The sequence below is a fragment of the Notolepis coatsorum genome (assembly GCF_963971535.1).
Source record: "Notolepis coatsorum genome assembly, chromosome: 5".
Taxonomy (NCBI): domain Eukaryota; kingdom Metazoa; phylum Chordata; class Actinopteri; order Aulopiformes; family Paralepididae; genus Notolepis; species Notolepis coatsorum.
In genome coordinates, this window is record NC_140169.1 from 34,584,871 (window position 1) to 34,602,673 (window position 17,803).

Below are 17,803 nucleotides of genomic sequence, written 5' to 3' on the forward strand. Positions count from 1 at the left end.
GATCTGGGTCTAACGTCACACCCAGGACCTTACTCAGTGTATCAAATATTGCAGTCCAAAACTCTGTGAGTTTAGGGCACGTCCAAAACATGTGCATATAATCGGCTGGAGATTGTTTACATCTATTGCATGCATCCGTTCTATCCGGGTATATCCTTGCTAACCTCGGATTGGTGTAATGAACCCTGTGCAGGATCCTACACTGCAGCAAGCTGTGTCTTGCACATATAGAGGAGGTGTGTACAAGGTCTAATATATGATCGCATTGTTCATCTGTGATGGTAATTCCCAGGTCTTCGTCCCATTTGGCTTTTAGGGAGTCTAAGCAAGTTGGGTCTATCCAAAATATTTTATCATATATAATTGAGACAAGCCCTTTCCGCCTAGTGCTGAGTGATAGGAGGGGGTCAATCCTCGAGTCTGGAGGATGGCCAGGGAATTGTGGGAATTGGTTCTGAACAAAATTCCTGATCTGAAAGAAGCGGAAAAGGTGGGAGTTTGGAAGACCACATTTTTTTGATAATTCTGCAAATGAGGAGAACACACCTCCGGAGTAGAGGTCATTAATAGTTAGCAATCCTTTGTTTGCCGAGATTCTGAATACAGGATCGGAGCAGGATGGTAGGAATAGGTGATTGCGAGAGATTGGAGCTAGCCCCGACGGAGTGTGTAGGCCAAATTGTTTCCTAAACTGATTCCAGATTTTCAAAGTATTAGTTACGATTTGGTTCTGAGCCACTTGTTTAATAGGGATTGAAATGGGCAGTTGGGATGTTGCCACAGACCAGAGTGAGTATTTTGAAGAGGAGATTTCCATCTGAGCCCATTGGGGCCATTCTTCTTCCTCCCTTTTGGTCCTCCAGTAAAGAAGTTTGTTTATATTACATGCCCAGTAGTAATAGCAAAGATTGGGCAAAGCCAAACCCCCTTCTGATTTGGGAAGTTGCATGACTGTCCTCTTAATAAGTGCTCTTTTGTTACCCCACAGGAATGAACTTATAAGTTGGTCAATCGAGGAGAAAAAAGCTTTATTAATGAATATTGGTATATGCTGAAAAGCATATAAAAATCGGGGTAAGACCACCATTTTTATCAGGTTAACTATTCCAAAAAGTGAGAGGGGGAGAGAGAACCACCTAGTCAGATCCAACTTAAAGCGATCCAGTAGAGGACGGACATTTTTAGCGAAGAGCTCCGTAGGTGATTTGGCCATGAAAATACCTAGATATGTGAATCCTTCCATGGCCCTTTTAAAGGGGAAAAGCGATTGAGGAAGCCGTTCCGCAGATGCATTAACAGGTAAATATTCACTTTTCTGGAGATTAAGTTTGTACCCAGAGAGCTGCCTATGCTGTTCTAGAATGTTTAGGATAACAGGGATGGACGATGACAGATTGGAGACATAGAGTAGGAGATCATCGGCATATAATGAGAGTTTATGAACCAGACCGAACCTCTCGATCCCCTCAAATCTGTCCTCATTGCGAAGCCATATAGCTAACGGTTCTGCGGCGAGCGCGTAGAGTAAGGGAGAAAGCGGACACCCTTGACGGGTGCCACGATAAAGCGAGAACTGGCCCGACTTGATACCATTTACATTAACCGAGGCCACCGGGGACGAGTATAGAAGTTTTATCCATGAAATAAAACCCGGGCCCAGACCGAATTTCTCAAGTGTATGGAACAAGTATCTCCATTCCACTCTGTCAAACGCTTTCTCAGCATCTAGGGAGAGTACCATTTCTGGTGCGCCAGTCGTGGTTGTGAAAAGGATATTTAACAGCCTTCTGGTGTTAAAGAAGGACTGCCTGTCCATGATGAAACCTGTCTGATCCGGGTCTATCAGGAATGGAACCACCTTCTGGAAACGGCACGACAGGACCTTAGCCAATATTTTACAATCCACATTAAGGAGGGAGATCGGTCTGTAACTGCTACAGAGGAGAGGGTCTTTACCTTTTTTGAGCAACAGGGACAACGGCGCTTCTGATAGCGTGGGTGGCATATTGCCGTTTAGAAGGGAGTCGTTAGATACTCTCAGTAGAAAAGGGGCAATCAACATGGAGTAAGTTTTATAAAATTCTGTAGTATAGCCATCTGGTCCGGGTGATTTACCACTTTTTTTTTTTTTTTTTTTTTTTTGGTCTTTTTTCCCCCTCCATTTTCCGCCGATTTTCTCCCATCCCAATGTTAGTCGTATGCCAATTCCCAGTCCCTTCCTGGTCGCTGCGCTTTACCCCCCACAGTCAGATCATATGGGAGAGTGGAGGCTACCACGTGCTTCCTCCGACACACGTCCAGCCAATCACCGCTTCTTTTCACCTGGCAGCGCGGATTCTCATTGAGAGGGCGTAGCGTGTGGGAGGACCACACTATCCCCCTCACGTCCAATCCGCGCTTAACAGGCGCCCCGACCGAACTGTAGGAGTCGCTGTTTACAACGACCCGGACCCACCCCGCCAGCTTCTCCCACCCTCTGATACAGCCAATCGTATCAGTGCAGACGGCCAGCCAAGCTGGTGACAACCCCGGAGCTGTGAGCTGGATTCGAACAGGCAAATCCAACTCAGCTCCGGGGCTGGTGACGAGCGCAATCTCCGCTCGACCACCTAACCGCCTTGATTTACCACTTTGTAAAGATTTGATTGCCTCAGTCACTTCAGAGGTGGTTATAAGCGTGCCCAACTCTTCGGCCTCTGTTTTATTTACTTGAAGGTATTTAAGAGACTTGAGGGGGTTCGGGCGATCTCAGTCCTGCTGGGAAGACTCCGACGTGTAAAGTCTAGAATAATAGTCAGAGAAAACTTCAGAAATTTCCGTAGGGTCTGTTGTAGTGACACCTAATTGGGATTTTATTCTGGGGATCAGTCTGGAGGCACTTGCCACTCGTGCTTGGTACGCAAGCAATTTTCCTGCCTTGTCCCCTTGCTCGAAAAAACGTTGTTTGGTGTGTAGGAGTAGTTTCTCGATCTTACTAGTTGAGAGCAGATCATATTGTGATTGAAGCTGGAGTCGTTTTTTATATAGAGCAGGGGTGGGTTTGGACGAATACTGGATGTCTAACTGTTTAATCTCATCTGATACACCTGTTAATGTGGATTGTTCCTGCTTCCCAAAATGAGAGGTAAAGGAGATAGCCTGTCCACAGAGATATGCCTTAAAGGCCTCCCAGAGAATGTCGCTGCTAATTTCAGGCGTGTCGTTTATCTCAAAGAAGAGTTTTATTTGTGCATGAATGAAATCCTTAAATTCAGGTTCAGATAGTAAGTGGGAGTTGAATCTCCAAAATTTAGAGGGTGGTCTACCCTGGGGGAAGTTAATTTCAACGGATGTCGGGGCATGATCGGAAATTACTATACTATGGTACTTAATAGAGATTACATTATGTAGTAGTTTTTTATCCAATAAAAATAAATCTATCCCCGAATATGTGTGGTGGACATGGGAAAAGAAGGAGACAAGTTTATCGGTAGGACATTTTGTTCTCCAAGGGTCTATAAGGCCAAGCTGTTCCATGTGAAATTTTAAGATGTTAGCTGCTTTGGAGACGGTAGTACGTCTATCAGACGATCTGTCAAGTTCTATGTTTTGGACCTGGTTAAAGTCCCCTCCGATAATTATGTGGTGATCATTAAGGTTAGGTATCGAGGAAAAAAAGTTGGATACAAATTTATCATTGTCCCAATTCGGTGCATATATTGAGGCCAGAACCACAGGAATGTTCTGCAGTCTGCCCGACACTATAACATATCGTCCGTCGGGGTCAGTTAAAATGGTGGAAGGCTCGAAGGGTACATCCCTATGTATAATAATTGCAGCTCCCCTGGCTTTTGCAGAGAATTTAGAATGAAAAATGTGTCCCATCCATGCTCTCTTAATGCGGGGAATATCTGAGGTGCAGATGTGTGTCTCTTGTAAAAAACAAAGGTCACCCTTGAGATGTCGTAGGTGTTTAAGTACCTTGTTTGCTTTGATAGAGTTATTCATCCCTTTGACATTCCATGAGACGAAGCGGATGTTCCTGCCCGTCACTGCCATGTTCTGCTAAGTGTATATATACCTGAGTTGAAAAGATGAAATAGTGGAAACAGGGAGAAAGGTAGAGGGGAATAAAGAAAAAAGGGAGTAGGGGGGGGGGGGGGGGGGGGGTTGACGCACACACATGCACCCACACATCCATACACAAGCATACTCACCCGGGGGTACCGCCCTTGGTCCCTAGGGGAACAGTAACAACCTTTGTATCTCTCAGGATATGCTCCTTCCGGTGGAGACTTCATCCTCACTCCTATTTTCCCTCTCTCCCGTTCATTTCAAACAGTCTCCAATATAGTTATGTATACATTTTAAACTGTGTTTAAAGAACATTCAAACAGCAAAAAAATAAATAATGAATGAAAAATTAAATAACAATGAAAGATATTAGCAACACGACTCTGGGTTCATCCACTAGAGCATAGACGTAAAAGTGCTACTGATGGCTTTCACTCAGGAGTGTGACCCATAGAAAGTTAAGAGTGCACGAGTATACTGAGGCGCTTCAGTGTGCCTAGGTTAACTTATAATTTAGTAGACATAAGCAAAGTTTGCTTCCAATCTATAACATCTCGAAGAGAACGTCTTTAGCCCCTGCTATCGTGCCGACTAGGGACATAACAATTGCGAAACCTTGATAAAGTTGAAAAAGAGGCGCCACTTTATTTTTTTTTATTAAAGAATAAAATAATAATAATTAAGAGGTCTATGCAGTTACAAGGGTTACACAAATCAGGGACATCAATGTGTACCTAAAATATGTATAGAAAAGTAATATGGTTAGCTACATTTGGTAGTGTTGGAGACCTATATCTTCAGACAGTAAAAAGAAGAGTGTACAACTTGAGTCGGTTCAGTCAGTACCCTGAGTACTTCCTGAAACATGCATACAAAACCCCCATTACCCAGTAAATACTGTCCGGCTTGTTTGTATTGAGACCTTCAAACAGTAAAAGGAGCGTGTGCAACTTGAATAGGTTCACCTTGCATAGAGAGTCATATGTATATAAATACATTAAAAAGAAAGGGCAAATTAAATAAAAAAATTAAAAATAATAAAAAATTACGAAATGGGAAGCAAAAGAAAACTGCATGCTAATAGTCACAAGGTCATGGCTAGCAACCTGAGTGACATGAGATTTCCTTTAAAAGAATCAATCTGATTGACATTAATAATATTACCCTTCTGAAGTATAGGTGGCCACTCTATTGTGACTAAGCAATGTAATCCAACCAAAGTCTATAAATTCAGCCGCACATTTAGTATGTCGTAATCATGTCTATTGCTATTGGTGTTGGTTTCACTTGGCCACGAGGTGTTTGTTAGACCTAATTAAATGGCCTAATAAATTTAAACCCAGTCTCTGTATGTATCAATCAGCGCATTGAGTACTACTGAAACATGTACATAGAACCTTCACTATCTAGTCAATCTGGCCCAGTCTACTTATCTTGCAGACTTCAAACAAAGGGAATGTATGCAAGAAAGAGAGCCACATGTAAAAGAAGAGATAATAAAAAATAAATGTAAATAGAATCAGCGTCGGCCATTTGGGAAGCATGAAATTCCGTTTCAAAAACCCGTCCGACTAGCGTCAATAGTATCTCCCCATGAAGTGTAAGTGCCAGGTCTACTGTGACTGAACAGTTTAGTCCAACCAATGTCTATAATTTCAGTCTCGCATTTTACATTCCTTATCCATTGCTGCCGGTGCCAGGTTAGCTTACCCCTAGGTGTTCGTTAGATAGCCGTCCATGCTAGGCTAGCTTAGCCTTGAGGTACCTTTCAGCATCGCCAACAGTCATCAAGCGTAATCTGTCCCTGTTCTCCTCCGTAATCATCAGTTTGGCTGGATATTGAAGGCTAGGCCTCAGCCCACGTTTGTAAAGTTGTGCCATTACCTCACTTGCTTGCTGTTCCAACACAGCCGGGGTATAATCCTCATAGAAAGCAATTTGTTGACCGTTGTACAGCATCTCTGCCCTTCTCTTTCTGGCCTCCCGGATCACCCGTTCTTTGGTTTGATAGTTGTGGAACCTGACGATAACGGGCCTAGGCTTTTCACCTCGCTTCGGTTTAGCTGCTAGCGACCTGTGTGTGCGGTCCAACTCCGGAGGGGTAGGGAGGGTTTCTGCCCCCAAAACCTGGGCTAAAAGGGTAGCAAAGAAGGATGTTGGTCTTGGGCCCTCAATTTCCTCTGGTAGTCCAATGATCCGGAGATTGTTCCGCCGCCCCCGGGCCTGCAGGTCCTCAGCTTTAGCTTTTAGCCTAGCATGCCTAGCGCTCAGTTCGGCACATGTAGCTTCCAGCGACACCATTCTCTCGCTTACAAGTTCCGCATTCTCCTCCAGTGACTTGACCCTCTGTCTGTTGTCGGCCACGTCCGACTGAATTTTGTCAAGTTTATTTTCCAGAGTGGTAATGGATTTTCTAAACTCGGAAGTGATAGCCACTTTGTGGTCTTCAAGCAGGGTAGCTAGCCAGGCCTTGCTAACAACGTCGTCCGCTTCCTCTTCTCTGTGAACATCACCCCTTTTTGGCTTTGGAGTCTTGGATGTCATCTTTGTGAAGCCTTTTAGTTAGTTAGCTGTATCGCTACTGGTATATAAAAAGAACTGCGAAGGTTTGGAGTCTTAAAATACAGAAATAAACAAAAAACATGAGGGAGAGAGGGAAGCACGTCTCACGCCAAGCTCACCATACCGGAAGTCCAATAAGATATATTCTTAATAATAAAATAAGATAAAAATACAATAAATTTAGCATAGAATAAAATAAGATGACTACAATAAAGATTACTATATACAGTTTTAAAAGTGTGAAGTGCAGATAAAATAAGATAACAATACAATAAAATGTAGCATTGAATAAAATAAGATGACTAAAATAAATATTACTATAGTTCTAAAAGTGTGTGGCTAGTGGAGACGAGGCATAAGGTACCATATTCTTTACTACAGTCATAAGCACTCATGGAATGTCTCTCATCCAATCGCGGTGTTTGGAACTAAATGTGAGTCTGATCAGGGGCGGAGCTAGGGGGTGGCTACCTGGGCTCAAGCCCCGGATGTATTCTGAAAAGCCCCGAATCTATTTACATATTTTCATGTAACAATGATGAATTGTAAAAAAAAAAAGAAAAAAAAAATCTATCCAGCTGCTAACTGTATTTGAGTGAGTTAAGTCTTGGTGTTATGGTAGACTCAGACCTAAGCTTTAAATCACAATCAACAAGTTGACAAAAACTTAATTCTTCCACCTTAGAAACATAGCTAAAGTACGGCCATTTATAAATCAAAAGGACGCTGAAAACCAGATCCATGCCTTTATCTCAAGCCAACTCGACTACTGTAATGCACTCCTTACCGGCCTCCCGAAAAAATACGATGATAAGTATTTTATTGCAATGCACTATTGCATTATTTTATTCTATTTTACTAACTATTTTATTGCACTGCACTATTTTACTTTGTATCAGTGAATCATAGACGCCTGGCCATAAGAGCATTCGGAGCATCTCTGCTCTCCCACTATTGAACTTGGGGGAGCAAAGGTATGATCTTGCTCCACCACTTTTTGATTATATGAAAAATATGATATACCCCCCCCCCAATATATAAATCTAACCATAACTACGTTATGGTTAACTGAGTTTTATAGTGAAAAGAGCAGCTTTATTGGTCAAGATTGAAGGCTCTATATTGCAGGAAATTGCACGTACAGGTTCATTAAATTCAAAAAAATTCTGTCGTGGAGGGGGTCGTGTCTGACCCCCTCCAAACCACCAATTGCCAAAAAAAGGGGGCCCATCTGGGCTAAGCCCCGGATCTCCTACAATCCTAAATCCGCCCCTGAGTCTGATCCCAACAAGGCTGATCCCATTCAACTCAATGTCGGCCGAACTGAAAGTTCCCACACTTGGCACCAATGTGTGTTCACACACTACAAAGTGACGTAATGACCCTTCCTTCTTTTATAGTTTCCTTGGCCAGGCGTGGGCCTGTAGCTACACAGGTCCAATGAAATAATGGCCACGCATCACACAGATGGCTTCTGATGATCTGTCTTCTCTCCTTCACACCTCGTCAGACACCATGAAAACTAAAATAAATAAAATACATAATAAGTTAGTATGTGAATCCACCTCCTTCACAGGCATTAAGTCTCTCACGGTTAGCGTCCATCGTTGAGGAAGACCAACAAGGTGAATCCACTAGAAATATTATGAAACTAAAATATAATTGCTCATGAAACATTGTCCATATGAATGGACAACAAAACAAACTCTTAAATAAATAGAATACAATACAGTTGACACTCTGGTCATTACCCTCTGATTCACAATAATACAGCAAGTAAAGGGTTACTGTACATTTCTAACAGAAATATTTAACTTTGGTGTATTTTAGATGCATTTTAACCGATGTGATCTTTTAACCCCACACATTTGTATTTTTAATCATGTTCTAACAGCTTTATAAAAGCTCAAATAATCATTCATTTATTTATATAACAGGAAGATGAAACATTAAGAGAGCTACAGGGCGGGTCATATACAATAAGATGAATGATGCATAGCTGATGTACCTCGTACTAATCTATGACATCATGACTGATCAGTGATGTCTGAGCTAATATCTGTAGTGTAATAAGTCATGTTTATCTGCTATATCTGTCATGGGATATAAAGTGTGATATGATATAAGACGAGATATACATGCTTCTCACCCATATCAACAGAAACATGCAAATTCATCCTCTCTCTCTCTCTCTCTCTCTCTCTCTCTCTCTCTCTCTCTCTCTCTCTCTCTCTCTCTCTCTCTCTCTCTCTCTCTCTCTCTATCTATCTCAGGGTTAATGAAATGTCAGAGAAGCCCTCAGTGTCCAGTCTGCACTTCACCCAATCCCCTTCAAGGGCGGGGCATGCTCTCCCAGACTGACCTATCGTGTGCCTTGCCCGTCATCTCCTCTCCGGGAAGAGACCCGCCCTCTGAGCCGGACCACAGCGATATCCAACCAATGGAATCCTTCTGGGCGCCTATGGGATCTGCCTCCCTGAGTCTCTCTGACCAACAGGGGAACAGCGCCGACCTGAGCTGCAACGTCACCCATTCCGCCGACTCCCCTGGCGTCACTTCTCAACCGGACCTCTCCCAGTCCTCCACCTCTCCTCTCCCCCTCTCTCTCTCCCTCTCCCTGGACTGTCCTGTGGAGCGGGAGAGCTACCAGGGGCTGTGGAGGCTCCTGGCGTATTACAGCGAGACGGCGGTCCGTCTGGAGAGGGAGATCATGCTGAGCAAAGCTCCGGCGTTGGCCTACCGATACCGGCAGACGGCAGAGAGGGAGGGTCACTACCATACCGGGGTCGGTGCTTTGGTGAAAGCCAAACCACACTGGCTGCTACAGCCGTCTATTAGCATACAGCTCAACAGGGCCCAGTCCAGCGCGTCCAGAGTTCAGCTTCTACTGACGACCATGGTGTCCGCTCGGCCTGATCCTGTTCATAAATACTCATCTTCCTCCTCCTCCTTCTCCTCCCCCTCCCCCTCCTCCTCCTCCTCCTCCTCCTCCTCCTCCTCCTCCTCCTCCTCCTCCTCCTCCTCCTCCTCCTCCTCCTCCTCCTCCTCCTCCACCCCCACCCTCTCTCCGCACCCATGGGTGCTTATATTCACCAACCACACTCCTGTAGCGTTGGCAGCAGTAGCAGGTCGTGAAGTGGAACTACCCTGCTCTGTTCTCAGCTCCGGTGCCCCTTCTTTACATTGGATTCTCCCAGATGGATCCCAACTCAACTCCCCCTCCACCAGCCCAGATGGTAGGGTCCAGGCCTCTTCCTCTGGTTTAGTTATACAGAAGACGGAGCTCACCGACACTGGATTGTACCATTGTGTGGCCCAGGCGGGGGGTGACGTGGATGTTCTTCCTGTACGCCTGGCGGTTCGAGAATATTCCGGCCCACCTCCTGGAGAGCAAACAGGGTCTTCTGTCACAGGATTGGCAGGTGAAGCTGTCAGTCTTCCTTGTGAGGCATCCGGTTCACCGGTGCCAGATATCAGCTGGGTGTTACCGGACGGGAATGTAGTAAGGCGAGGCTTAGCTGTATCAGGCAGGGTGACTATCCAATCAGATGGCAGTCTCTCCCTGCCACAGCCCTCTCTAAATGATGCTGGCCATTACCGGTGCGTGGCAGTGAACCAGTACGGTGCTGACTCTCTCTCCATGCGGCTGGATTTGAACCCACGACCTGGAATTATCAGGACTTCATATCCCAGACGGCCGCAGTTTGCCGCTGGCCGTTCGACCCGGATACGAGCCCCGTTGCTAAGCGAGAGCGAGGGAGAGCAGGGATCAGGGGACAATGAAAAAGAGGAGGAGCGGATTCCACTGGTCAACAAGAGACGTCCGACACCCCCTCAAACCCCTTTAAACCCACGCTACCCAATCGGTCACCCCCGGAGACGTGGGCCTACGAGGGGGGGTCCCCCGAGAAGGGGAGGTCCCCCGAGAAGGGGAGGTCCCCCGAGAAGGGGAGGGGGGGCGCTGTCCCCCCCGGACCAGAGACAAAACCGATTGGACGGACGCAGGGTCGGCCCAACCAAGCAGAAGATTGACCCACGGAAATGGGCGGACCTGTTGGCCAAGATACGTGAGAAGACCACGCTCAACAACACTGAGCAGCCAACCGGCGAGGGAGAATCCACTGCTCAACCAATAGGAGCGGGGGGAGATAGAGACACAGGAAGAGAGGCGGGAGTGAGTGATGGAAATAAAGGACGAGAGGATGAAGAGGGAAAAAGAGGAGAGACAGAAGGGTCATCTATTGATGAAGCCAGTTTACAAGAGGAGGGTCTCCAGCCTGTTGACACACACACACAGACCGACAGAGAGACGACCCCCCGGACAGAAACAGAGAGACACTCAGATACAGAGAGGGAGACGGAGAACGAGAGAGACAGAGACACACATACAAGGGAAGATGGAGAGAATGAGACAGACGCAAAGACAGAGAGAGAGAGCGGGACAGAGGCAAACACAGAGACAGATAGAGAGAGACAGGAGGAGGGAGACAGACAGACAAATAGACAGAGTGAAACAGACACACAGACAGAGGCAATCACAGACACGCCGACGGAGACAACCACAGACACACTGACGGAGACAACCACAGACACAGTGACGGAGACAACCACAGACACAGTGACGGAGACAACCACAGACACACTGACAGAGACAACCACAGACACACTGACAGAGACAACCACAGACACACTGGCGGAGACAACCACAGACACAGTGACGGAGACAACCACAGACACAGTGACGGAGACAACCACAGACACACTGACAGAGACAACCACAGACACACTGACAGAGACAACCACAGACACAGTGACGGAGACAACCACAGACACACTGGCGGAGACAACCACAGACACACTGGCGGAGACAACCACAGACACACTGGCGGAGACAACCACCGACACACTGGCGGAGACAACCACAGACACAGTGACGGAGACAACCACAGACACACTGGCGGAGACAACCACAGACACACTGGCGGAGACAACCACAGACACACTGACGGAGACAACCACCGACACACTGACACACCCATCCAAGCCAATCCCCAGCACCAATGAAATCGATACAGAACTGGAAGAGGAACTGGAATCACAACGAAACCCAAATCCGTCCAGAACCATCCCACAGAACCCCAGACAGGGTGGCTTCCCCAACTCTCTTCCCAACCCGCGGCCCCAAAGCCCCTGGAACGCACGCAGGTGGAACGGGCAGCACAGACGCTACCGACCCAGGGGGCGACCCTTGACCCCGCCACGACCTCTCCCAGAGGTGGAGCTCGACGTGCGGCCTCCTACTGCTTCAGACTCTCTCCTTCACTCCACTTTCGAATCCTTCCCCTCTCCCTCTCCTTCTCCCTCTTCTTCCACCTCCAGCCCCTTGTATTCTTCTCCCTCCTTCCTCTCCTCCTCCTCCTCCTCCTCCTTCTCTCCGCCCCGGGCACACACAGACGCAGTGACTCACTCAGTCAACATCCCAGCTGACAGTATGGAGAGTGCACTATTTAACACATGGACACACACGCCGGCCACCAGGACACACACGGGCGCACGGACATACACGCAGATACACACACCCCAGATACACACACCCCAGATACACACACCCCAGATACACACACCCCAGCACAAACACCATGATAGAGTCCCGGGCAAACATGGTTTGGGAACGGGGAGGAATGCATCCGGAGGACCATATGTGTCACTCTCCCCCTCCTCCTCTTCTCCAGAACCCAATACAAGCACTACAGCTGCTTCCACTACTGCCCTCTCAGCTACTCCTATGCCAATCAAAAGTACTTCAGCTACTACTAGTACTACTATAAGAACTACAACAATAGCTCCCACCACCTCTAGTTCTACAATGAGTACTACTGCCCCCACTACTACTACTACTACTATCCCCACTACTACTACTACTACTACTACTACTACTACTACTACTACTACTACTATCCCCACTACTACTACTACTACTACTACTATCCCCACTACTACTACTACTATCCCCACTACTACTACTACTACTAATACTAGAAAAGCTATAATTCCCACTACTTCTACTACTACTACTACCACCATTACTCCTACGGCCAGGACTACAAGCACTCTGGCTACTAGTACTACTATAAGAACTACAATTCCCACTACTACTGCCACTACTGCTAGGCCTACCACAAGAGCTCCAACGACCACTAGAAGTACTACGACTACATCCACCACTTCAAGTATGGCAGTATCTATTCCTACCACTACTACACCTACTACAACAACTATTACTATTACTACTACTACTGCTACTACTACCACAGCTCCTCACTCCAGCACGACTACTCCATCCACTATGAGTACAACTACTCCAGCTACTCCAGCGACTAGTACCACCACTACCGCTTCCAGAGAGAGGCCAGGTCCCGGTCTGGTTGACTCAAGAGGGAAGCCTGTTGTTTCCAGGCTACCAGACCAGAATAGAGGCCCTCCCGACTGGAGGAACCCAGGAGCAAATTCTATTCCAGATTCCCATGGTAACAGGCCACGCCCACCCTCCGCTCCTTACCTTCCATCCTCCCCCGGGGTGAGTTCATTCATTCATGCATTCATGAATTCACTCAAATGAATTAATCTATTCACAATTTTATTTATGCTTGATAATTGATAATTTTGTTACCAAAGGAGCTCATTCATTCATTCATATCAAAGCATTTATGTTCTAGCTTGGGCAGTATCCAAGCAAGCAGTGTTCCTATGTGATTAAAGGGATAGTTTGAATTTAGTTTGCCATGAAGTGGTATGAGACACTTGCCAGTAGTTTTGTTGGCCGTTAGCTTACAGGACAAGTCCTCATGTGGGAGACTTTTGATATTAATTTCTTGGTTGTTCTCTCAGACTGACGTGATGTCTTGGACTTAGACATAGCAATACACTGCCTTCCTCATTAAACAAAATACAACATAATACTGCCAACCCCCGTCTGAAGCTGCCCGGCACGCTGGGATGCGGCCAGAGCTTCTACCACAGGTTTCAGTAGATAAGCTGATTGACTACTAGATACCACTTCATGTAAAACATACAATCCATTTAAGGCAACGGTACTGAGGGAACTCCCTGGACAAGGTTGGCAATTGGAGTTTCACAAAAGGTTAGCAAGAATATCAAACGCATTTACATTAAATCTTTTGCTCTCCCGAGTGCATAACAGATCTGAAGAGCTAATCAGTTCCCAGCTTGGAGTCTGTAGCAAAAAAGCGTTCCCACTGCTCTGTCCGTGAGATGTGAAAGGGACGAGATTTAATGTGATGTGTTTCATCATCAAAGCATCACTAGACTTAGATCCCAAACCTCAGGGATATTAGATTATCAATTATAATCATCTCTTCTGTAAAGATTCTTACTTTTATTTCGGTTTGGATTAGTGTTAGGGTTAGACTATGGTTAGGGTTAGCCTAGGGTTAGCCTAGGGATAGTTAGGGTTAGCCTAGGGTTAGGGTAATATTTAAAATGTAATTTTCTGGATTTGCACAGAACTCAGCAGGAAGGCCAACCCAAACCAACCCACTGATAAACACACGTCAGCCACGCACATACTAGTGATCATATTTAGAATAGCATTAGCTACAGGTACCACAAATTTAAGCTAATGTCAGCTACCTAAAGTTTCGAGATCGGAATTGAGATCTGGTTCCAGTTGATAATGGGAATCGTAACAATTCCTTTTATCGATGCCGGCATGTTTTGTCAGTAGCGCAGTAGCGCATTGCGAAACAATGACGTTATGCATCTACGCCGCTGGACACTTAAGTTTCAAGTTCAAGTTTCTTTAATAGTTGTCATACAGAAGTACAGAATACTTTCATACAAAATGCTTCTTACTGTTACGCTCCAGAGACTGTGCTAGACAAGATAGTATCAAATAACATAGTATAGCATGTAAATTAGAAGTAGAAAATGAGGTCCCAGTGTTCAGTATAGACATATGTACAATGTTCGATGCAGAATAGACGTAACTGAGTTACCATATAATATACAATACTATGCAGTGTACTAATGTACAATACTATATAGTGCAAAGCAGAAATGGGATGAGGTACAATTTAGGTACAATTTACAGTAAGGTGTACGAGTTGTAGTGCAATCCTTCATCAATAAATATAAAGTGTGGGGAGTGGGTGCTACAGTGTGTTTGTTTAACCCTTAGAAGTCTAACCTAAATAGCTCCTCCTCCTGAGAATTTCCCCCTTTTTTTTGTTACATAATATAAAATTACAGATTCATACCTTCAAAATAAGCCATCAATTGTCAAATTTGAGACGATAGTTTTCAATCAATGTCCTATCAAACATTCTGGTAAAATCCTAACACCTTTCAATATAGGACTTGAAGTAGAATCAAGTTCATTCAGCTATCTGATGAGAGAACTACACTCCCAGAATTCAATGTGATCATTGTCACTAGAACCATTTCACACCATTTCACACCTGAGCAAAGGCCCAGTCATTCCTTTGTTATTCCAGTGAATGGACCCAGCAGGAGGCCTAGCCTGTGTGTGTGTGTGTGTGTGTGTTTCTGTGTGTGTGTGTCTGTGTCTGTATCTACAGTACTGTACCATATCAAAAAAAAATAAGCAAACTAGACTAGATGTAAATGTAATGTGTAAATGTGTAAATGTAAATGTGTGTGTGTGTCTGTCTGTCTGTGTATGTGTGTGTGTGTATGTGTGTGTGTGTGTCTGTGAAACATGTCTTGTACTCATTTACCTCACTAAATACAGCAATGTGTAACTGTAGATTTCAAGAGAGAGAGAGAGAGAGAGCGACATTTATAATAATTATATTATTAATTAGTTTTTTTACACACACACACTAATAACATGATCATAACCAGAGAAAACAAGACCAAAGACAACTGGAATAGAATATCACACAATTTTATTAAAAACACATAGAGAATAATAATCAACAAGAAACATCAACTGTATCAATTGTATTGTACAATGAACAACCCTATATATCACTTTTGGATTACAATAGTAATACAAGGTGCCTCATATGATATTTGGCAGAGAGCGCGACCACAATGAATTTAGGCAAAATCTCAAAAAAAATAAAATTATGCACATGTATAAAAAAAAATAGGTGTCTCCTCATGGTTGTATCTGCCTGTTTTGTATCACACTAAGTGATATGTGAAAAAGCAGTTCCTGTCTGGAATGAGACAGAGGGCCACACCACATTCACCGCACTTCCAGGGGGTCTTCATCTTACAATGTACGCAAAACAGGCGGCCAGCCGTGGCCTTCTGGGATTTATCTGCCTGTTGCGTGATCACAACAGGTGAATGGTTCCTTGGTAGGCGGTCCACTGGTGCTGTGGGTAGATTGTCCACTGGCACCTGTACAACTGTGATGCCACACAGCTCAGCTACCAGCTCCTGCTGGAAGACCAGGTGGGTCATCGGCTGCACCTGCTGCTCTCTGCACAGCTCCATGTGAAGAAGGTAGGAGTTAGTGGCGGCAATGTCCAGATAATGATAGAGCAAAGTCCTGTACCATCGCATGGTCTTGTGGTGTGCAGAGTAGTACTGGATGAGTTGGTCAGACAAATCAACGCCTCCCATGTACTTGTTGTACTCCAGGACAGGTGTTGGGCATGCAATGTTCTCAATGGACAAGGTCTCACATGTGTCCTTCCACTTCACAAAGACCAGTGGGCCATCACGTAGCCACCTGATGGTGCCCCTAGCATCCTTCTTTTTGAGAGCATTCACCTCTGTGCGGGGGCATTCTTTTCTGTTGTCTCTGTACGTTCCACATGCTCCGACACCCAGGCTATGCAGATCCCTGAAAAGCTTTGGACTTGTATAAAAGTTATCGACATACAAATGATATCCCTTGCCCATGGGTACTTGCTTGAGGTGTGCTGGCTTTATTTCCCTCTAAGTGCTATATAGAGATACAGAGATATACAGAGAGAGACATTTATAATAATTATATTATTAATTAGTTTTTTACACACACACACACACACACACACACACACACACACACACACACACACACACACACACACACACACACACACACACACTAATAACATGATCATAACCAAACCAATTTCAAATGTATCATCAAGTACAAAATAGATTTGATCGTAATATTTATGAGAATGCATGTTTTTTTCACACTACAGGAGGAGTATGTCACAGTATGATATCATAATCGAACATTCTAGAACCTTAACCTTAACCATGCCTAACCTTAACCGGCGAAAGGATACACGTGTAAAAAAAAAATCACGTTAAAAATTTTTTTTGTATGGGATTCGAACTCTGCGAGGTGAGCTGAAGCGCTGAATGAAAATCATGGAACAGTAACAGGCCACCTCTCTACTCTAGACTAGAGAGCTGTCATCACCGTGATGCGCGCTGAATGAACTGCGAACTGCAGGACTATTATTATCAACGACAGACAGTGAGAAACACAACCCCCCCCCCCCTCTCGCGCTGAAGAATATGCATATTAGATCACTCAGTGATTAACACCTATGCGCTGTTTGTGTGTGCGCGCGTGCATGTACGTGACGCGTTGTAGTTTCGGGGGAATACAGGGATATTTAGAACTATACAATTGAGCAAGAATTAAACATATTTACAAGTCGTATTATGTTTAGCAAGTAAGGATACATATAGATTACACTATATGCACTCGAAATTGTCTTTGTTCTATTTTTACAGATTTTTGAAAAACGGGACTTCCTGAGCATTTGTGAGAGATTCTAATTCTTTTGTTCTCCGCCCACGGGAGCAATAAGCCCCGTTGACTTCTAAGGGTTAAAGTGAGTGTGTGCTATAAAGTGTGGGGAGTGGGTGCTACAGTGTGTTTGTTTAAAGTGAGTGTGTGCATGTAGATGTGTGTGCTATGTGCGTTTGATGGTTGTTGTTGTGTAGTGTTCATTGTTCGTTGAGCAGCCTGATGGCCTGGGGATAGAAGCTTCTTCTGAGTCTTTCTGTGCTCGCCTTGAGACTCCGGTATCGCTTGCCTGACCGCAGCAGTTCAAAGAGCCAGTTGTTCGGGTGACTGGAGTCTTTAATGATTCTCTTAACCTTGCCCCTGCACCGCTTGTTGTAAATGTTCTGGAGGGTGGGGAGCCCCCCTCCAATTGTGCGTTCGGCTGAACGTGTCACTCTTTGT

General features: G+C 45.1%; 1 protein-coding gene across 1 annotated transcript in view; it reads left to right on the forward strand.

Moving 5' to 3' along the window:
• Window positions 1–17,803, forward strand: part of LOC311228147 (matrix-remodeling-associated protein 5-like) — a gene marked incomplete at its 5' end in the record, with an annotated part of 222,182 nt that overhangs the window by 126,873 nt on the left and 77,506 nt on the right. Inside the window, 3 exons of the mRNA XM_084314062.1 lie at window positions 8,889–9,383; window positions 9,813–12,421; window positions 12,560–13,192. Of these exons, the coding sequence (XP_084170188.1) occupies window positions 8,889–9,383; window positions 9,813–12,421; window positions 12,560–13,192 (3,737 nt within the window). The remainder of the gene's footprint in view (window positions 1–8,888; window positions 9,384–9,812; window positions 12,422–12,559; window positions 13,193–17,803) is intronic.